We start from the raw sequence: 18,488 nt of genomic DNA on the forward strand, positions 1-18,488 counted from the left end.
CCCCCCCCCCCACTCTTTCTCTCTTTAACCCAGTCTCCGCTCACCACATCGATCTTTTCGAATTCCGACGCGGTGTGTTGCCGTATGGACGGCGCGAATAATTGTGTGATGATAACGGTGATGACGACAACAACAAAACCAGAAAAACAAAACCCCCTTTCACTGCGCTCGCCACATAAACTGCATAAAGGCGAAAACATCAATAACGCGAGAATCGCACGCGACACCAACTCCTCGAGCTTCTCCACCCCCTCCCCCTCTTTTCCCCAGTGCCTCTGGTGTTCCTCTTGTGTGCCACGCAGTTACAACCCCATACGAGGAGGAGGAGGAGGGGATCTAATTCTGTTCCTCGCTCTCCGGCTCTCTCCCCTGCGCGGCGCTTCGGGAGGCGGGCGTGTCCCGCAGCAACTCAGGAGGCAGCTCTGCGAGCAGCACCGCCCGGTCCGCCTTCTCCACCGACTCCAACTCCTCGGCCGTCAGCGCAGACTCAAACGCGACGTCGTTCGCTGACCAGTCTCTCGGCGCGGGCGGCGGCCGCAGCAGCGAGACGCGCGCCCGGTGCTTCGCCTCCTTCGCGGCGTCTGAGAACACAACCACAAAATACTGTGGGTAGCGTTCCACGAGGGTAACGAGGTGGTGGTGACGCAGGCGGATGGCCTCCCGCGCGCCGTAGGGCAGATTGCCGTACAGGGCGTTGGAGTACATCCCCTGGCCCGGAGGCAGCTGCGCGGCAATGAGATGCAGCAGCTCCTCCTCCGTGTAGGAGGCGCGGAGTCGGCCGTCGGGCAGCGGCAGGCCCGGTCGCATCACCCGTAGGTGGTTCTTGCGGCGGTACTCAAAGAGCTGCACCTTGTCGGGGCTGTTGCGGAAAAGGCGGACCGGGTCGTTCGGCAGGAAATCGCTCATAGACGTCGGCAGTGCTGCGAGAAGCGCCTTCAGGGAGACATGACGGGTGGGTGGGAGGTAGCGCAGGATGGCGTCCAGCAACACAGCAGGGTCGCTAAATGGGGAGTTTGGATTCACGATGGCGGCGAGACGACGGCGCAGTTTGCGCCCCTTGCGTGAATTGGACCTCTCGACCACCTCCAGTTGCTCTGTCAACGACTCCATATGGCGGTCGTGCAGCTTCGCCTCCTTCTCCAGCTGCACCGCGAGGTCACGCGAGGCGAGCCAGCGAGGAAAGCCCTCCACGTCGAGCTGCGCCTCGTCACGCGAGATATTTGGCGTGTGCACCACACCCTGCCGCAGCGCGTCTGCGGCGGAGTCGGAGGGAGAGGCGGCGGCGTCGCTGCTGCCGCCCTCGTGTGGTGGGAAATTGCTGGCGCTAAAGTGCAGGAACTGTGGGGGCGCGTTGGTGATGAATCCGGCACCGGGTCGCGGCGGCAACGCCGTTTCAGTCGTGTGGTGCCTGTCATTTGCCTCCTTGCCGTCTCTTGGTGTGTTGTCTGCTGTCGCTGCTGCGGCAGGCGAAGGAGAAGTTTGTGCGGGGGAGGAAGTGGGCAGACTCGCAGGGCCCTGCGCACCCAGTGCGCGTTGCTCACTCCCCGTCCCTGCCTCCTTTTCTCCTGTGGCGGCGCCCGCCTCATACAACGTCGTCGGAGAGGTAAATACCGAAAGGCGGAACGATGCTTCGTGTTGAAACAAAAAACGGCGCAACGTGCCGAAGTACGCGATGATGTGCCGCTTCGCGTAATCGCTCAGTAACTGCCCCGCGTCGTTCTCCAGCTCTTCCACGTACACCACTCCGCGGTTGCTGATCAAGACACACAGCTCCGCCAGCACACGGGGCAGCGGGGTCGTCTCCGGACGCAGCGACCGGGTCGGGGGGCCGCACAGCGCGACGCCGCCCCCATTCTGCGGCGTGAACTGCACCCGCTGCTGCTGCTGAGCAAAGTAGAGAAGCGTGAGCTGCGCTCGCAGTGGCAAGAGTTTGTTCTGCACCGCGGCCGGTGCGTGCTGCACGACGTCGTAAAGCGGCAGCCACTGAAAGGGCCGCGTAAAGAGCGGGAGAAAGGCGTAGAGGAGGAACGGATCGGGCTTAAAGGCGGCGATGCCGCGACGCAGCTGCGCTTCTTCCTCTTCTCCCCTCGTGCTGCTACTTGGGCGATGTTTCTCGAGTGCGCTGCTCGCCGTGGCTGCATCGTACGGCTCCACAAAATCAAGTCGCCGCTGCTGATCGTGGAGCATGGTTTTGGAGAAGCCCTCTCCGTCCCGGCCACCGTGAAAGCGTATGAACGTGTTGCCGCCCAGCTGCACCGTCTCCACCGCCTTCGTCTCGCTGAAGACGGCGCGCACGTGGTCGGCCGTGTAACCGGCCGGCAGCTGCGCCAGAAACGCGTCCATCGGTACGAAGTAAGTCGGGAGCAGCGCCTCAATTTGCTGTGGTGTGAAGGTGCTGGTGGACGGCTCGACGGCCGGCACCCCAGTCGGCGCCGCATCCTTTCCCGCTGACGGCGATGACGTTGACGGGTTACGGCTATTACTGCTACTGCTACTGCAACTACCTTGTGCGGGGCCGGCCACGAACTCCGTCGGCGGCGGCGGCGGAATGAAGTCGTCGCCGAAGTACGGGATGTACGTCTCGATAAGTGTGTCTCCGTTTTTAGCGCTGCGCAGCTGCAGTGTCTGCGAGAGGACTTTGCTTTCCGTCTGTGCCGCGCGTGCTCGCTCAGTGAGATGGACTCCCCAGCCGGGAAAGAACGGGTAGCAGTAAATAGCGGGGTCAACAACGTTCTCCTCGTCCAGATCCTCCGTGTCGTTATCACCGGTGACGTTCACGGTTGACTCTACCGACAACGGCTGCGTTTCCGTCGCGGAGCGTTGCGGTAGCTGCTGACGGCTTGTTTCCTTGTCCATCGCCGGCAGCGCATTTCGCATGTACACCAAGTCCTGCTCTGAAAGCGGCACGTAGGCGTTACGGAACGCCCGTCCCGCCTCCAGCGCCGACGACGCGATCGTGACGAAGACAAGGTCGACGGAGAGGTAAATGCCGTAGCGACCACCGCCGCGGTACACCTCCTCCTCCGCCGCGGCTGCGTTGCGGCTGCCCGCCGCTGTGGCGCGGTGCTCGCGCGCTAACTTGTCGCTGCCGAGACGCTCCTGCGCCATGGAGATGAGCATTTCTCTGAAGGAGCCGTACGAAGCGCGAATACAGCGAAGGCGCCCCTCGTTGCTAAGGGCGTAACGGGGCTCACTCACGTGCGCAGACGACGCTTCCGGTGAGCGACTTCTGCTCCATGCGGTTTCATTTAAACCGCGCTGCTGCTGCTGCAGCGGTTGCCTTTGAGTTGGCTCCTCATCGCCACTTTTCTGCCGGTCAACATGACTGAGAGGCCCCCAGATTGGGTGAGCGGATTCGTACTGAAGGACGAGATATTGCACCGCTGTCACTTTCGCGCAGAGCGGCGCACGCGGAATGCACGCACACACCACTTCCTTCAAATCATCTCTGCTGTTATTCGTCGTTGAAAGGGTGGTGGAGGAGGAAGAACGCACGGATGACGGGCGGGTTGTTGGTGAGGGTGGCGACGGCGAAGGCGCACGCAGTGCCGTTGCCGGGAAGCACCACGACCTTAGGGATGTGCTCAAAGAAGTGTGTCCACGACTGCTGCTGAGACCACCCTTGTGTGACCTCGTAGCGAACAACAGAGACGAAACGGCAGAGGGCCCGTGACGACGAAGCCTGCACGACACACCGCTGACAGACAACGCATAACGCGCCGCAATGCACGTCTTCAGCTCCACCGCATTTTGCTGGCGTCGTTTGAGATCGCTGACCTCAATGATCAAGTTTTGCACTACCGCTCCACCAGCATCACGGTTTGTGCGAGACACCAGTGAGAAGGGAGGCGATGCTGCTTTCTGCCACAGAGAAGGCCGCATGAGCGCCACGCTGGTACTCCCGCTCAGCGCAACAAGTAATGGCGTTCCGTGGCTCGACCTTCGTGGTTGTTCGTTGAGTTTCCGGTGCATTGCATGAGAGAGGGAACCAAACAACAACAACAAAGAAAGGGCACAGGGAAACGGTGATGGAGCAGAGTGGGAAGAGACGCACCAGCGAAAAAAAAAAACAGCAAGAAGAAACCACCGTCTCGTCTCACGTGCATCGGACCGCAGGAGGAGGAGGAGGTTAAAGAGCCACCCTCCAGCAGGTGCTTTTAAAAGCGTGGGGAAACGATAACCGTCGGCACATGCGTGGCGCTCAATATATATAGCTTGGGCGATCGAATGGGAGAAAAAAGGCTGCGTAGACCACCAGCAAGTGCTTTCTTCACTTTTTCTTCATCACGATGTTATGTTCTTGCTTTGCATTCTTTACTATCGTGTTTCTTCTCCGTTTGGAAGTTAAGTTTAGCAGGAATCGAAGGGGAACACACACACGCTACCAAAGGCACTTGCTTCTCCCCCACCAACGGTGAGACAAAGCACCATTATCAGTAGCAAAAACAAACAAACAAACAACAACACAAATCAGCCGGTGAACGCGCCTCTTCACGTCCCCCAGTCCGAGATGTTCTCTTTTTAAATTCTTTTTTACAGCGAATTCGTCAGGTCACCCCGCACCCGCACCAGCGGTCCTCCCCGCCTCTCTGCCTTCCTGCTCCACCTTCTTCAAGCTCTCCACCACGTGCTCTACGCGGGCCGTGTAGCGCTGCAGGTGCGTGTTTTGGGTGTAGGCGACTCGTATCTCCGCCAGGAGCGACTGCGCCGTCGCGTTCACCTCCATCATGGCGGACGTGTCGTCGTACAAGTAGCGCTCTAACTCCTGCTCCACCTCGCGGTGCACCTTGGGGAAGGCCGGGGGCAGCGACAAGAGCACCGCCTCACCGGTGTGACTCACGACTCGGTTGCACACCGCGGAGGTGCTCATCTTTCGTAGTTGCTGATAGTCTTCCTCTGTCAGAATCGGCTGGTATAGACTTTCCTCGTGTTTGTTGGGGCTGCGAGTCGCTTCCGCGCAGGCGACTGAAGCGGTGGAGGAGTTGGAGAAGACCGCCGCAGCTTTGCGCGACGCATTGCTGTGCTCCGTGCTCTGCACACTGCGTTTATCAGCACCATCGCCATCAGCATCATCAGCAGCAGCACCATCAGAAGGTTGTGCTTCACGTGGGGTATAGGGCGACTGATGTAGCGCCGCGTGGACGTCCACTACCACCACCTCGCGTTCGCTCAGCGGGTTCGTCAGCGAGTGCGGGAGCGGCGGCGGAGTTGGCAGCAGCCAACCCGCCTGGGCCGCGAGTCGCATGCGAGTGCAGCGGAAAGGAATGACGTCCGTCAGGTACGCCTGAAGCGCGCGATAGGTAGGTCCGGAGGAGAGAGACCCTTTGGGAGACCGTTTTACCTTCTTACCCCTGCCGCGGCGTTGCCGCTGTTGCTGCTGCGTCTGTTCGGAAGCTTCGTCAACAGCGCGAACATCATCATCATCCTCGTCATCTTCGTCTTCAGCGACGAGGTCTTCGCTCAACGCGCTGTGCTCCTGTGAAGGGTGCGTTGCCGCCGCCTCGTCATCGTCGTCGTCTTGATCGCTGCCTCCGCTCAACGTGTCTTCCTCTTCATCCGCCTCCTCGTCTCCTTCGGAGTCGTCCGTGCCGTTGTTGGATGACACAGAGGATTCGCTGCTGCCACGAGCTAGTCGCCCGCCATCCCCGTCATCGCCATCTCCACCGCTGTCAACGTCCTTTGCTTCCCTCTTGACTGCTGCACCGTCGTGCTGTCTTTTAGCTGTGATTGCAGTTGCGGCTCTGGCGCTTTCCTCGTTGTGTCGCTTCGCCCGCTTGGAGGCTTGGCGGGGCGCGCTACTGCGAGAACGCTTGCCTCGGCGCGATAGATGAGGCCTGTGCTGCCCCGCGCCGGAGGGCAACCGAAGGGCGGCAGTGCCGAGCACCTCGACTGCCGCCTTGCGCAGCGCCGCCTCTGCCGCCTTCCACGCCGCAGGATCGACGTTAGGAAGCGGCTGGAGATGGACCGTGAAAGCTTCGCGCGGAGGAGGGACAAACCCTTCTTCCACCGTGCTGAACGCTGGTGGTGCATCGGACGGAGGAGGAGCGTCACCGATGCGCCCATCGTCGCCGTCGTCTTCGCTCTTCCCTTGCGTGGCACTCCCCTTTGAACGCGGATGCGCTCCTCGCGCTTCGCCCGCCATCACCTCCGCTCTGTCCCGGTCGTCAAACAGGTACGAAGCGCGCTGCAGTACCTGCGCTGCGCTTGCCGCCAAGGCCAAGTACGTCGTCACCGCCTTCTGATAGGGTACGTTGGTGGCCTGCTCGGAACGCAGCAACTTCTGCAGTTCCGTGCGTCGCTGCACCTCCGCGGTGTGCAGATACCACGGGTGCGGGGTCGCACACTGGATGAGCCGCTGCTGCGGTGGAAGGCCCGCCGACAGGTCGCGGAGAGCCGGCAAAGGAGAGACACTCGAGGTGGGGATTGCGGACCCTTCTGCCCGCACCGCGCCGATGGCGGCTGTCGAGGATGACGCCGTGTACGGGTCGTTGGGTGGAGGGGAGGGCTGCGAAGTCAACGATAACAGCTGCTGCTGCTGCGTCGCGGGACTTCCAACTCTAGCGCTGTCCTTCGCCTCTCCTTTAGGCTCGTCCCTCACGGAGTGCAGCAGCGCGTAACGGTCAAAGGACGCGACAAACGGCGTGTGCCGGTTCACGGCGACGTCGTCCACCGCACAAGCCGCTGCAGCCGCGACGGCGGCGGTGGCGGTGGCCGACACTCGCACCCCGCTGCCTTGATGTTGCGGTTGCTGGTCTAGCTGCTGCTGCTGCTGCTGCTGCTTGAGGACGGCGTTCAGGAGTCGCTGTTGGCGCTGCTGCAGCACACCAGCGGTCACGCGAGCGTACTCGGCGCAGACCTGCTCCACCGACGGCACCGACGGTTCTCTCCTTTCATCATCGGCGACAGCAGCGGCACCGCCGCTTTGTATCATTCCCCGTGACACCACACACGACGTTGTGGACCGCTGCTGTTGCCGCTGCTGTTCTTCGCACGTAGCGTCCCACGCCCACCTGTCCACCACCACCACCGGGTTACCAAAGCGGGACCACAACTCAAAGAGGTAGCACGAAAGGGCGTAGGTGAACGTGAAGGCCGATGACGGCCGCAGCGGCGGCGGTTGCGTTAAGGCGCTGTACTCCTCCTCCGTAAAGGAGAAGAACAACAGGGACGGTGGCGCGGTGGCGAAGTAGACGGGCAGCGAGACCGGGCTCCACGCACTCCCCTCCGCACACAGCTGTAACCCGCGTGCGTAAAAGGAATCCCCACTGCTGCCGGCTGCTGTGCTGTGGCCGTCGACTACACTCTTTTGTCGCTGTGTCAGCTCGCCTCGCAACGCGTTCTGCAGCGCCTTGGCTCGCACGAGATCGTCTGACCTCGTCCATCGCTGGCCCAGACTCCACGCATCGGTTGCCGTGGACGATGTCGTAGTGGCGGTAGAGGTGGCGGTGGGGAGCGCGGCGGAACTGTGCGACGAGCCAGGCCGTTGTCGTCGTTCCATTTCCATAAGGCGCCACGTGTGCCGAAGCTGCGGGGACGACGACGGCGATGAAGCCGACGGTCCACCGGCCCCACCAGGCCGCGCATCCGCACCGGTGGGACTCCCAAACGCACCAACGGCCTGACCGTTCTCCACGAGACCCCAGCGACGTAGCGCCTCCTGCAGTGCAGCAGCACTGCCACCGTGGACAGAGGAAGAAAAAGATGTGGCGTGCCCGTACATCTCCTGCGGCATGCGCTGCTGTTGCGCGAGGGCGAACGTGTTCGTCATCGTCGTCGGCGTCACCGACGGTCGTGCCTGCGTGTTTAGATGGCCTGAGTCATCGTAAGGCGTGCCATCACGAAGCGCAAGGCGCCGTTGATCATCGAGGAGGCGATCCACCTGCGACAGCGGACCGCGTCGTTTTGCCGGGACTGCGCTGCTGTCTTCATTTTTATTGTTGATGCTGCTGCTACTAGTACAGCGATTCGTGTGCGTGGGTGTGCCGTCCGCAGAAGCTGACGTCGACGCACGGGAGGCGAGTTCCGCAGCTAGCTGGAAGGCGGTCACATCTGCCTTTGGGCCTCCCATCTGCGCATGTGCTGTCTAGTGAAGGTATTGTATCTCTCTCAATCGTTGCTGTTCTCTTTACCGGAAGAACGGAAGCCGCGACGGCACTGAGAGGGGGAAAACCAGCTGTGGGAGTTCAAAGCAGATTGTGCGTTCAATGCTCCGACACGTGACAAGGAAAAGACAAGAAAAAAGACGGCAAGGATCGTACTTCGAAGAAGGGGAGAACACGGGGAGTTGGATCCATAGCGCAACCGAAGGCAGCGGCTGCATCGGCTGAGAAGACAAAAACCGCCACTGCCACAAGAAATAAAATAATCCTGTTGGTGCTCGTCAGCTGCAACGTCCTGCGAGACAGACCTCGAAGGAAAGAAAGAGGAAAGCTTGCTTTATATATATATATATATACAAAGAGAGGCCTCTACCTCGGTAATGATAGTTCTATTCCCAGCAAAACGAAGTTTGTGATTCCCTTTTTTTTTACAATACAAGTTTTCCATTTATACTGTTAAGCCTTAAGACAACACCAACAACAAAAACAGCGTTTGCGAAAGGTTACACCGCTGCTTCTCTTCATATGATAGGAGCCTCTCCTTCATTCTTTTGGATGTTGCCACACGCGTCAGAGCGAAGTTGCACACATACACACACACACACGCGCACACACAGGGCGGCATGCAGGAGAGAGGGAGGGTAAACAGACAGCACGAACAGACAATACATAGATGCGCACAAGAGGAAACGAAGAAAAGTACTCTGATAGAGTGTCACGCACACACGCATCGCGTCAGTGCCAAAGAGACGACGACGACGATCACGCCCGAGTGCGGCCCGAAGCGTCACTTCCACGGAAGGAGAAAAACAGAACGGCCCGAAGAGGACCGCGTAAGCAAGCGTTCTTAACTATCACCTCCTAAGACACACGCGCCCATAAACACAAGGAGGGAAACCTGAAAAAAAAAGGGAAGATGATCTCAGCAATAGGCTTCTACTCCTCACGTACACGCTTCGCCATGCGGACGGTGCTGCGGTGCACCAGCTGCGCCTGTACCGCCAGCGGGGTCGCCTCCTCCGTGTTGAGTCGATTCGGCAGCAAGCGGCGCACCGCACGACGACCCACCCGCACTGGACTCGACACACCACCGTTGTTGTCACTCGTGCCGTTGGCTGAGGCGTCCCTCTCCGCCTCCGCCGCAGAAACAGCTGCCGCCTGCACGATCGACTCCACATCTGCATCCGTCCCACTCAGCAGATCATCCGCGCAGTCTGCGAAGGAAATGCGCTGTGCGTCGTGGTAGGCCTTGAACTTCTCCACAAAGGCGTCCTCCGCGCTGCTAGTCGTGGCGCTGCTCTCGCCGGCGCCGGCGCTGCCCGCCACCGCGTTCTTTGCCGCCCGCTTTTCGTCGCTCTTCTGTGCGTCGGACGAGCCGGAGACGGCGGTCTTCACGTAGTCATCGGCCTGCTTCGCCCGCTCCTTGTCATCCGTGATCCACAGACCACGCGACTCGAGCAGATTGCCCTTCCGCTCCAGCCGCCGCTCGTTCGCAATGCCGCGCCGCCGGCGCTGCGCGTTTGTCGCGCTGTTGCGAAGCGTGATGTTCGCAAGCCGGTTCAGGTAGTGGCTGCGCTTCTCATCGCTGATGTACCGGTAGAAGGAGTCCTCGGCGGCGCGGAGCTGCGAAAGGTGCCGCGACAGCGACGAGAGCGTTTCCGCGCCCTGCGTCTGCGACGACGCGTCCAGCTGCGAAGAGTAGGAAGACGCCGATGGATGCGCGCCGGGCATCGCGGCCGAGAAAGGCTGCTCGTCCGACGACGCCCGATCGGCAAAGGCGGTGGCTGCCGGCCTATATTGCTGCTGCTGTTGAAGGCGGAGAACACTGCGTGGTAAGAAGGGGGACAGCGGCGCATCGTGCAGATACACCGTAGCGGACGGCGACGTCGGTGTCCGTGCTGCTGAAGACGTAGCATGCTGTGTATGTGTACGTGGGTGGTCGTCGCCACGAGCGGTCTGGTGCTCCGACAGCGGGTCCTGCGTGACCTCCACCTCCTCCAGCAGATTTCGCACCTGGCTGGCCGGCGCTGCCGTCGCGGTGGCGGCGGTCCGCTGCTTCCGCTCCACCACGCGATGCTCGTGCTCGTACGCCACGGTGCGCACCGGCGCCGCAGCCACGCCGATACTGCTGTACCGCTGCCGCAGTACCTTGGACTGCTCGATCTCCTCCTCGGTCCACTGATGGTGCGTGAAGTGCTGCTTCTTGTACTGACGCAGCAGTTCGACCTGACGGTGCGTAGGCACGAACACACGCGGATTGAGCGATGTGGGCGCGTCGGCGACAGCGGCAGCCGGTGTTTTTGTAGTCGCTTCTGCTGGGATGGGTGCCATCACACTGCCATCCGCAGCATCCACCGCTGCTGCCGTTGCGGTCGCGGTGAAGGTGGTTGTCGCATCCGAAAGCGCCGTGTCGGGCAGCAACGCCGGTGCCACCGGTGCGTCACCGAGCACGCCGTCTGTGTACTTCTCCGTTGGTCGCTGGTTGGCGCTCGCGACGCAGAAGGCGAGCACCTCCTCCTCCGTCGGCACCGTGTTCGATAGCTGCGGCAGCATCACAAGCTCCTCTTCTTGGACTTCACCGGCAGCGGCAGAAGAGGCCGCACGCGTATGGTGTTGCACCGGCTCGACAGCCAAACAGACCCAAATCGTCTTGCCGCGCCACTCCACCGTCGGTGCCGTGCCGGTACGCTGCGCCGCGCTGTTCACGTCTGACAGCAGCAGCACTCGACGTACGCGGGACCACGAGTAGCGCTCCGGGGCATCGCGGTGGTGGTAGCGGACGAAGAAGTTGAGAAACGGCTGGTCGCCCACGCGCTGCGGTGCGTCGTTGACGCCACTCACGAAGAAAACCTGGTCGGCATACTTGTGCACGAACTTGGCGTTGAGGGTGATCGTTTGTATTTCGTCTTTGGTGAGGATCATCGTGAAAGGGCAAGGCAGCCACAAGCAATCGGAGACAAACAAACAAACAAACAAAAAAGAACGTCAATGAGTGGGGCGGCGTGAAGAAGGATTTTTCCTCGTGACGGCACCACCACACGGTTTCTTAGAAAAACAACAATAATAATAATGACAACTATAACAGCAGCAACCAGACAAACGACAGCCAAAGCCACTGAGGTACTGGGTCTTTTCTTTCCTTTTCACTGTGTTTGAGATAGGGTTCACCCGCGCGTACGGAGGAATCTTTGGGCAATGAAAAGGTGAAGTGATTTCGAGTCCCGGACACCTGATGAACGATCAGCCGTGTTTGTTCTCTCTGTTGTATATGTATAGGTATTCCTCTTGACTGCGACGTCGTTGCTATGCCCGCACTTGCGTGGTGGCGATGATAAATTGAGAGAGAAAGAGAGCAGAGATGGGGAGCAGCGTGAATGTATGAACAGGATAGACGGCTTCTTCTCCCTCTCCACCACATACGATCCAAAGTGGTGGTTCCGTGCAAACCCTAGCTCCCGCAGAGGTGAGCGATAGAACGGTCCTAAAAGCAGGGCAGTGAGGCGAAGCACAAGTGTCGAAGCGCCTCTCTCGTTCTACTCTTCCTTCCTCGATCGTACATCAACAAATAATCTTTACCGAACTAACCGCACCGCCTTTCGAGAAGTCACGCAACTGTCCGTTATTTTTGTTGGTACGTGTACATAAGCTGAATAGCGAGAACAGAAGAAAAAAACGCAAAAAGAGAAAAGACACACCCACACACACGTACCGCCACGTACCCTTTGGTGATCGTAAAAGAAGCAGAGTGTGGTAGAAACACTCGCGTAGACAACAAGAAATATATATATATATATATATAAAGAAAACCAATTCATACAGGAAGGCGCTATATACAACAGAGGCTACACAGAGGGCGAGTTAGCACCACACCACGAAACGGGGCACGCTTCTAAAAAGAAGAAAAAACAAAACCGACACCAACCATAGAAACAAAATTGAAGAAGACAGGATAGTTAAAAAGAAGAGTGGAGAGGAAGAAGGCGGGGACGGGGGGAAGGAGGGAAGGGGGGGGAGGGGTACAAACGACAACAAACTGCACCTCTACGTATAGCAAGCAGTGCCTCGCACATTGTTAGGCGCTACATAAAAAAGGAAGAAAAAGAAAAAGAAGAAATAACAATAACGGTAACAGGGGCAAAAAAAAAACTGCCAAGGACGCGGTCGCAGAAAGATGTGCACCACCTTTTTTTCCCGTTTTTGCTTCCAGTCTTCTTCACTTCCGCCTCATCACGCGTCATTCATATCGAGCGCGCGACAGGAAGAGCAGTCATCAACGGACCCACCACCACCACCACCACCGCCACCACCACCACAAAAGTACGCATAAATAAATAAATATCATCATATATTTTCATCACAGCAGCCAAAGGGGAGAAAAGGGCAAAACAGAATTCCACCGCCCCACCAAGATGAAAAACAAAAAAAGCCTTCCCCCAAAAAACAGCAAGCAAACCAACCGAGGAAAAAGGGAATTGCCGGAAGTCGGCGGAGGTGCTTCTGCGATATGGAAGACCGAATTCTACATAATACAAAGTAATAACACTAAAAAAAGGAGAGAAAGATAAAATAAGAATAGTAATAATAGCAATCCAAGAAGCGAGAGAGGAATAAAACACATAATGTGTGAGTGTGAAAACAGGAGGCGTTTTGAATCTGAATTGACGCCTCTGTGTATGTACGGGGACTTGGTCAAACACAACGCAGTAACGTGCAGCAAACAATTATATATGTGTAAACCAAATAATACTAAGAGCAACGATTGGCATTGGTGCAAGGTCAGACGAAGCGAAGTACATCATATTTCTCGGTTTTGTTCCCCTTCTCCAGGAACATCATTTAGGTAATGAACAAACAGACAAATAAACAACGGAAACAGAAAAGGAGGAGGAGGAAGAAAAGATCCTAACATCGAGAAGAAGGAAAAGTCAGAAAAAAATAAAGGTTGCTTAGCGTCGGGAAACAACACGGCCATTGCGCACCTTCACCTGATTATTTGTGAGTTCAAAGGCCGGAGGCGAAGGCAGCGACGACTGCGTGGAGCCGCGGCCCTGCCCCGGACGCCCACGCAAACCACGCGAATTTTCCCTGCCCGTCGCGCCGCTGTTGTTGCTGCTGCGGCTCTCCCGCGAGGCGGACTGCCGCCCATTGAAGCGCGCCACCGTGTCCACGACGTCGTGGAAGAACAGTACCATCGCCGAGACGTTGTCCATGCTGCCGCGGTCCACCGCGAACTCCGTCAGCTTCTGGCAGCAGTTGTTCAGCACCCGCCGAATCGCCTCGGGCGAGGGACGCGGCCTCTCCCCGGAGAGGATGCGGGGGTCGCACACATCCGGTGTGTAACTCAAGAAGTCGCGCACGAACTCCGTCGCCTCCTCGTTGCTTAATACATCCCACAGGCCATCGCAGGCGAGCAGCAAAAATGCCGACGCGTCGGTGAGGTTCAGCTGCCGCACATCGGCCACGTTACTCACCATTAAATCACGGTTCGAGATAAAGCGGCGGTTTGTCTGCGAATTCGGGGGAGAGGTACTCGCTGGAGACGCAGAGGGAGGCGGCGGTGGCGGTGGGGGAGGCGGCGCCGCTGCTGCTGCTGCGGCGGCGCTATCTCCTTCCCGCTGCAAACCGAAAGGAAAGTCCGTCAGCAAGCCCTCCTCGTCCGACGTCGACGAGGGCTGAAATTTGAACTCGAAGTCGCCCAAGGCGCGGCTCACCGCCAAAATGCCACAGACGCGGCCGAACTGCACAAAACCGCCGCACTTCGCAATGCGACGTGTCTCGTCCGTGTTGCCGGGCTTGTGGTCCTCGCTCATGGCAATGGTCGTCTGCCCGTCGTAGAGCACGGCCCTCGCATCGCCGAGGCAGGCGACGTACAACATGCGGCCGCACACCGCCGCCGTGATCAGCGTCGAGCCGCCATTCGCACCCGTTGTCTCATCCAGCATCTCCTCGTACATATCGCGTCGACGACGGCCGGTGTTACGCCCCGACTTGCGTTGCTGCTCCAGCTCGCGCTTCTTCGCCTGCAATATGTGGAAAATCTCGCGATCGGTTTGGAGGATCGACTCCACAAGCGCGAGGGCGTTGTTCTCGCCAAGCGCAGGGTGGTGCAGAACGAAATAAGGCAGCCACTTCGCCCCGAGGTCCGCCACGTGCCGGCCGCAGTGACCGTCCAGCACCGCCATCAACGACAGCGGCTGCCCGCGCACGTGCGTCGCGTTGAGCTCGATGAAGTGCGCGTCTTCCATGGTTGGGCGCATCCCCTGCACGCAGCCGCTGCCGGCGATCGGCGAAATCGGTATCGTCCCCGTCTTGCCGCTGCTCAGCACGACGTTGAACTTGTACGTCGGCGACGCTGCACACGCACCCGCGGAGGCGTCCCGTGCGGCGGGGCGAGACGGCTGCGGACGAGCAGCGTGTGACGGCACCGCTGGAGTTCCACCACCCGCCGCCGCCACCGCCGCGTCACTCCGTGGATTCGGCCGGAGACTGGAGAGAAGCTGCGTGCTGCTAAACATGTGCCCCGTTGGGTCCGTCTGGCTCGTCTCTGGGTCGCCCCAGATTTCGTCGTCGGCATCGTCGAAGTTTTCGTACTTGTCGTCTAGCGGCGCTGTTTTACCCTTCTTGGTGGAATCCTTCTCCGGTAAGGGAAACGGTGGCGGAGTGGGGACCTTGGCGTTCACCGAGCGCGTTAGCAGACCGTTGCTGTGCCGGCGTGCAACGGCACCCACCGCTGCACCCCCACCGCGATCACCGCCGCCCTCCGACAGCGCCTCCAACTCCACTGGCAACTCCGCGAGTTCACGCGGACGCGCCCCGCCGTTGCGGTCGCGGTTGCGGTGCAGCATCTGCTGGGGCGAGGTGCTCGTCGTGAAGGAAGAGAACATGGTCGGCGGCGCACTCAACACCTCCCGCAGCTCGCCCACCTCGGGATCTCCCGGCGCCGACCTGCCGGCCGGACCGCCCGCTGCCGCACTCCCGGCGGTATTCGGCGAGAGCGACCCCGCATTCGCGCTTGGAAAGGACAGGAGCCGCTGGGAGTCACCGGGGGCGCCGCGTGGGCGGCCCGGACTGGAGCCGGCGCCCAGCGCGTCGCCGATGTTCTTGCAATTCATATCCGCATTGTCACTGCTTGTCCGCACGGGTCGAAGGCGCGGTAGCACTTCCCCGACGCTCTCGCGGGTGCGGGGGAGGGACAGCGCGCGCGGCCGTCCGCTGCGATTACTGTCGCCGCTGTCCGAGCTCAGCTGCGAGGACTTACGCGGCAGGCTGCGGCTGCTCGACTTTTGCTTCGACCCTTGCGCCTCGCCGGACTTCTTACTCACCCGCCTGCTGTGGGACGCCGCGGAGACGACCGTCGTGGTGTTCGTTTTCGGCAGCGGCTCCGACACACTCAGTCGCGGAATTTCATTCACGTAGCTGCCTCCTGTTGCGTAGGGGCGCGGCAACACGGTGTCGTCGCTGCTGCGAGACGGAGGTGGCGCTACCGCCCCCATCGCCGCCGGGGTGTCCGTCATCCCGGCCGACCCACGCGCCGGTAAGGCGGTGGCATCCCCGCTCAGCTTATGTGGCGACCCGGAATGCCTCTCCTTGCGGTTATTGCTGTTGGTATGGTTGCTGCCGTGGTGATGGTGACTATTGGTGTTGCCGCTGCTGAGTTCGTCGCATGCGTTTGTCCGAGGCGACGACCCGTTACTGGCCTTGCCTGCACGCGCGGCGGCAGCAGCAGAGACCGCCCCGCTGCCACCACCACCACCACCGCGTCCCCCACCGGCCCCGCTCAGCGTCGCAAGCGACGGCGGCGGCGGAGAGGGGAGCTGCCCCGACGGGTCCGCGAGCACCGACGCAGCGGCGGAGTCGTAGACTTGGAAGAGTAACGTTGCACGCTGGGCCGCGTTTTGTAGTTCATTGGTGCGGCTACCACGTCGCTGACCACCGTTACCTCCACCAACCGCCGCGGCGTTGGGCCGCGAATTGCCGCTAGTGGTGGACGTGGCTGCGCTAGATTTTGGTCCCGCCTTGAGGCCGGCTTTACGTACCATGACGGCTAGAGAGAGAGAGGGTAATTACGTTCGCAGTTTGGTTTCTATAAAAAAGAAGAGCAAAGAAGAAAAAAAAATTTCAATGAAAAGGGTGGAGTTTGGTTGTAAAAGGATTTTCTCTTTTTTCTTTGGATAAAGATAAAAGGAGAGCGAGCCGGCGAGCTACAACTTTGGGTTCGACACAACCACCAACACAATATACACGCTACAAAGACACGCGAAAAAAGAAAAGAAAAAGAACGGTGGAAGAAGGCAGCGCAAAATGCAGAGGGGACTCTTCGCCAGCTCCAATTGGGCTTCTCTCGCTCTCTCGTTTAGATATATACAGATATGCTTCACTGGTATCCTTATTACTATTTTTTTTTTTGCTTGTTATGTTGGTGTAGGTGTGTGCGGCCAAACGTGGCTCTGCAAGGCGAGAGAGAGAGAGAAAGAACGCGTTACGCTCCCTAGCAACAACAGCAACAAAACAAAAGAGAAAGAAAAAAAGAAGATACAATAGAAGCGGGCTTGCTGCCTCGTCTCGTGCGGCTCAGGGAAAGAAGAGAAAACAAACAAGCCGGAAAAAAACGGCAAAAACCAGCTGCCCAAAAGGCGTGCCCACACAGATGCGTCTTTCTATACTTTTATACACAAATACACGGGGGAGTGTTAGGTCGCGAGTCCTTCGCGTTTCGTTACTTTGGCTTTTCTCTTCTCCCTCCGCGTTTGTTGTTCAGCAAATACGAATGCAAACACCCAGAAACACACACACACACACGTAAGAAGGGAATTATACGAAGGCTGTCGTTTTCCTTTGCTGAAACAACGTCAGTTCACACACACACACACACACACAACAAGAAAAGAAAAAGGGAAAAGGAAAAAAATAAAAGCAGCGTAGGTGGGGCGAACAGGTAAAGATTAACATGTAAGAGACGTAGTCCTCTACAGTTTTGTGGGGGAATAATAAAAATATCAAACACAACTAATATACATACACGAGATTTTTGGTCCACTTACAGCGACCAACGACACAGCACTTGAATCAAGTCGCCGTGTGCGCACGTCGTGTAAGATGTTTGAGACAAGGAGAGGGAGAGAGAGAGAGCGCAGAGAAGGCGAAGCAGGCTCCCCTTCTTTCGGTCGTTTTGTTGATATCTCTGCTTCGATAGTTTCGTGACAGTGTTGATTGTTCGGCCCCCACACACACATGTATGGATGAGCGCGAGAAATAGAGATGGAGAAGGAGAGAGAGGGTCAGATTCAAAACAAAGAAGGCGAGGGACGGCAAAGTTGACGCGGAACATCGCGAATGGGTTTGTTGAGAGGAAGAAGCACCAAGAGCGCGGCAGTTTAAAGATAAAGTCGAACACGGCTGTTAAAGAGGGCAGATTCTGTTTCGACAAATACTGATGCCGGCGAATTCCATAGGGATAATCGCACGCAGAAGCACAAGATACACTTTGATGACTGTTTTCTTTCTTTTTTTTGATAATGTATGATAGGTACGCCGACCCACGGAAGTCCACTCTTCATGTACCGTCTTCCACTTTTCACTTGCACGTTTTTGGCTTGTGTGAGTGCTGCACCTGTCACGACGCTCTTCTCTCCTTGCCTTACCAACACGCGTGTGCTTGTGTTCCGCGTGGCACCGGTATCCGAAGAAGTACAAAACCCACACAAGCATCCATATACTCACGCCGACAGTCCCTCCCCCCTCCTCCCCCCAACTCTATCATCAGTGGGGTTTTACTCGTTCGAGTTGCGACGGCTCTTGCCAAACTCGCGCGTCACCTTTGGGTGCACCTCCTGCGCCTTGGGTCGATCCATCACGCCCTTCCGCATCATCTCCGCCCGTGCCACAGTGGCGAGCGCAAAGAAGGCGACGAAGCCGAAGAAGACATCGCGCTTGTTGGCCAGGTAAAAGTTGTGCAGGCGGGCCTTCCAGCTGAGCTGCGGCGGTTGCCGTGGCGCGGCGCCCATGATGCTAGATAGGCGTGAGACGACAGCAGCAACAACAAATATACCCTGCACACCGACACGCTGACGCGCTCCCTTTATCAGTTCAGCCAGAAAGAAAACCAAAGAATACAGTAAAAGAAGAAAAGAGGTAGGGAGAGGGGAAGAGGGGGTTCAGGAAAAGCGGCTTCCCGTATCTTTAAACAATACGAGTTTTGTTAGTGTATGGTAGAATGAAACGTGTGCTTCATACACACTGATCTCAGCGGCATAACTGGGGAGCGTTGGTCGTGAGGACACCACAACTCGCGGAAACCGGACTGGTCTTTACGTGACTGCGGGCATTCTTTTTTTGTTTTCCTTTGGCACGCACACACTCCATAAAACTACCGTCTCTTTGGTTGTCTGA

At 58.4% G+C, this 18,488-nt stretch overlaps 5 protein-coding genes across 6 annotated transcripts; all 5 read right to left on the minus strand.

Moving 5' to 3' along the window:
- Nucleotides 1–336: 336 nt before the first annotated feature.
- Nucleotides 337–3,941, minus strand: ABB37_07170 (putative mitochondrial hypothetical protein; the record flags this gene model as incomplete). The annotated part of the gene is made up of 1 exon (XM_015805709.1): nucleotides 337–3,941. Exon 1 carries the CDS (start codon nucleotides 3,118–3,120, stop codon nucleotides 337–339), a length of 2,784 nt encoding a protein of 927 aa, XP_015655715.1. The 5' UTR covers nucleotides 3,121–3,941.
- A 611-nt stretch (nucleotides 3,942–4,552) lies between these two features.
- Nucleotides 4,553–8,258, minus strand: ABB37_07171 (hypothetical protein; the record flags this gene model as incomplete). Of its 2 annotated transcripts, none has more annotated exons than XM_015805711.1 (1): nucleotides 4,553–8,258. In XM_015805711.1, the coding sequence occupies exon 1, from the start codon at nucleotides 8,066–8,068 to the stop codon at nucleotides 4,553–4,555; it is 3,516 nt and encodes a 1,171-aa protein (XP_015655717.1). In that variant the 5' UTR covers nucleotides 8,069–8,258. The 2 variants fall into 2 exon arrangements, with proteins under 2 accessions (XP_015655717.1, XP_015655716.1); XM_015805710.1 differs by having other exon boundaries at nucleotides 4,553–8,174.
- Nucleotides 8,259–9,035: 777 nt separating this feature from the next.
- ABB37_07172 (hypothetical protein) lies at nucleotides 9,036–11,021 on the minus strand (the record flags this gene model as incomplete). The annotated part of the gene is made up of 1 exon (XM_015805712.1): nucleotides 9,036–11,021. One exon carries the CDS (start codon nucleotides 11,019–11,021, stop codon nucleotides 9,036–9,038), a length of 1,986 nt encoding a protein of 661 aa, XP_015655718.1.
- Nucleotides 11,022–13,045: 2,024 nt separating this feature from the next.
- On the minus strand, nucleotides 13,046–17,284 carry ABB37_07173 (protein phosphatase 2C-like protein; the record flags this gene model as incomplete). Its single annotated transcript, XM_015805713.1, has 1 exon — nucleotides 13,046–17,284. Exon 1 carries the CDS (start codon nucleotides 16,136–16,138, stop codon nucleotides 13,046–13,048), a length of 3,093 nt encoding a protein of 1,030 aa, XP_015655719.1. The 5' UTR covers nucleotides 16,139–17,284.
- Nucleotides 17,285–17,869: 585 nt separating this feature from the next.
- Nucleotides 17,870–18,176, minus strand: ABB37_07174 (unspecified product; the record flags this gene model as incomplete). Its single annotated transcript, XM_015805714.1, has 1 exon — nucleotides 17,870–18,176. The coding sequence occupies exon 1, from the start codon at nucleotides 18,101–18,103 to the stop codon at nucleotides 17,870–17,872; it is 234 nt and encodes a 77-aa protein (XP_015655720.1). The 5' UTR covers nucleotides 18,104–18,176.
- Nucleotides 18,177–18,488: the final 312 nt, after the last annotated feature.

This window comes from Leptomonas pyrrhocoris (assembly GCF_001293395.1).
Source record: "Leptomonas pyrrhocoris isolate H10 chromosome Unknown, whole genome shotgun sequence".
Lineage (NCBI taxonomy): Eukaryota > Euglenozoa > Kinetoplastea > Trypanosomatida > Trypanosomatidae > Leptomonas > Leptomonas pyrrhocoris.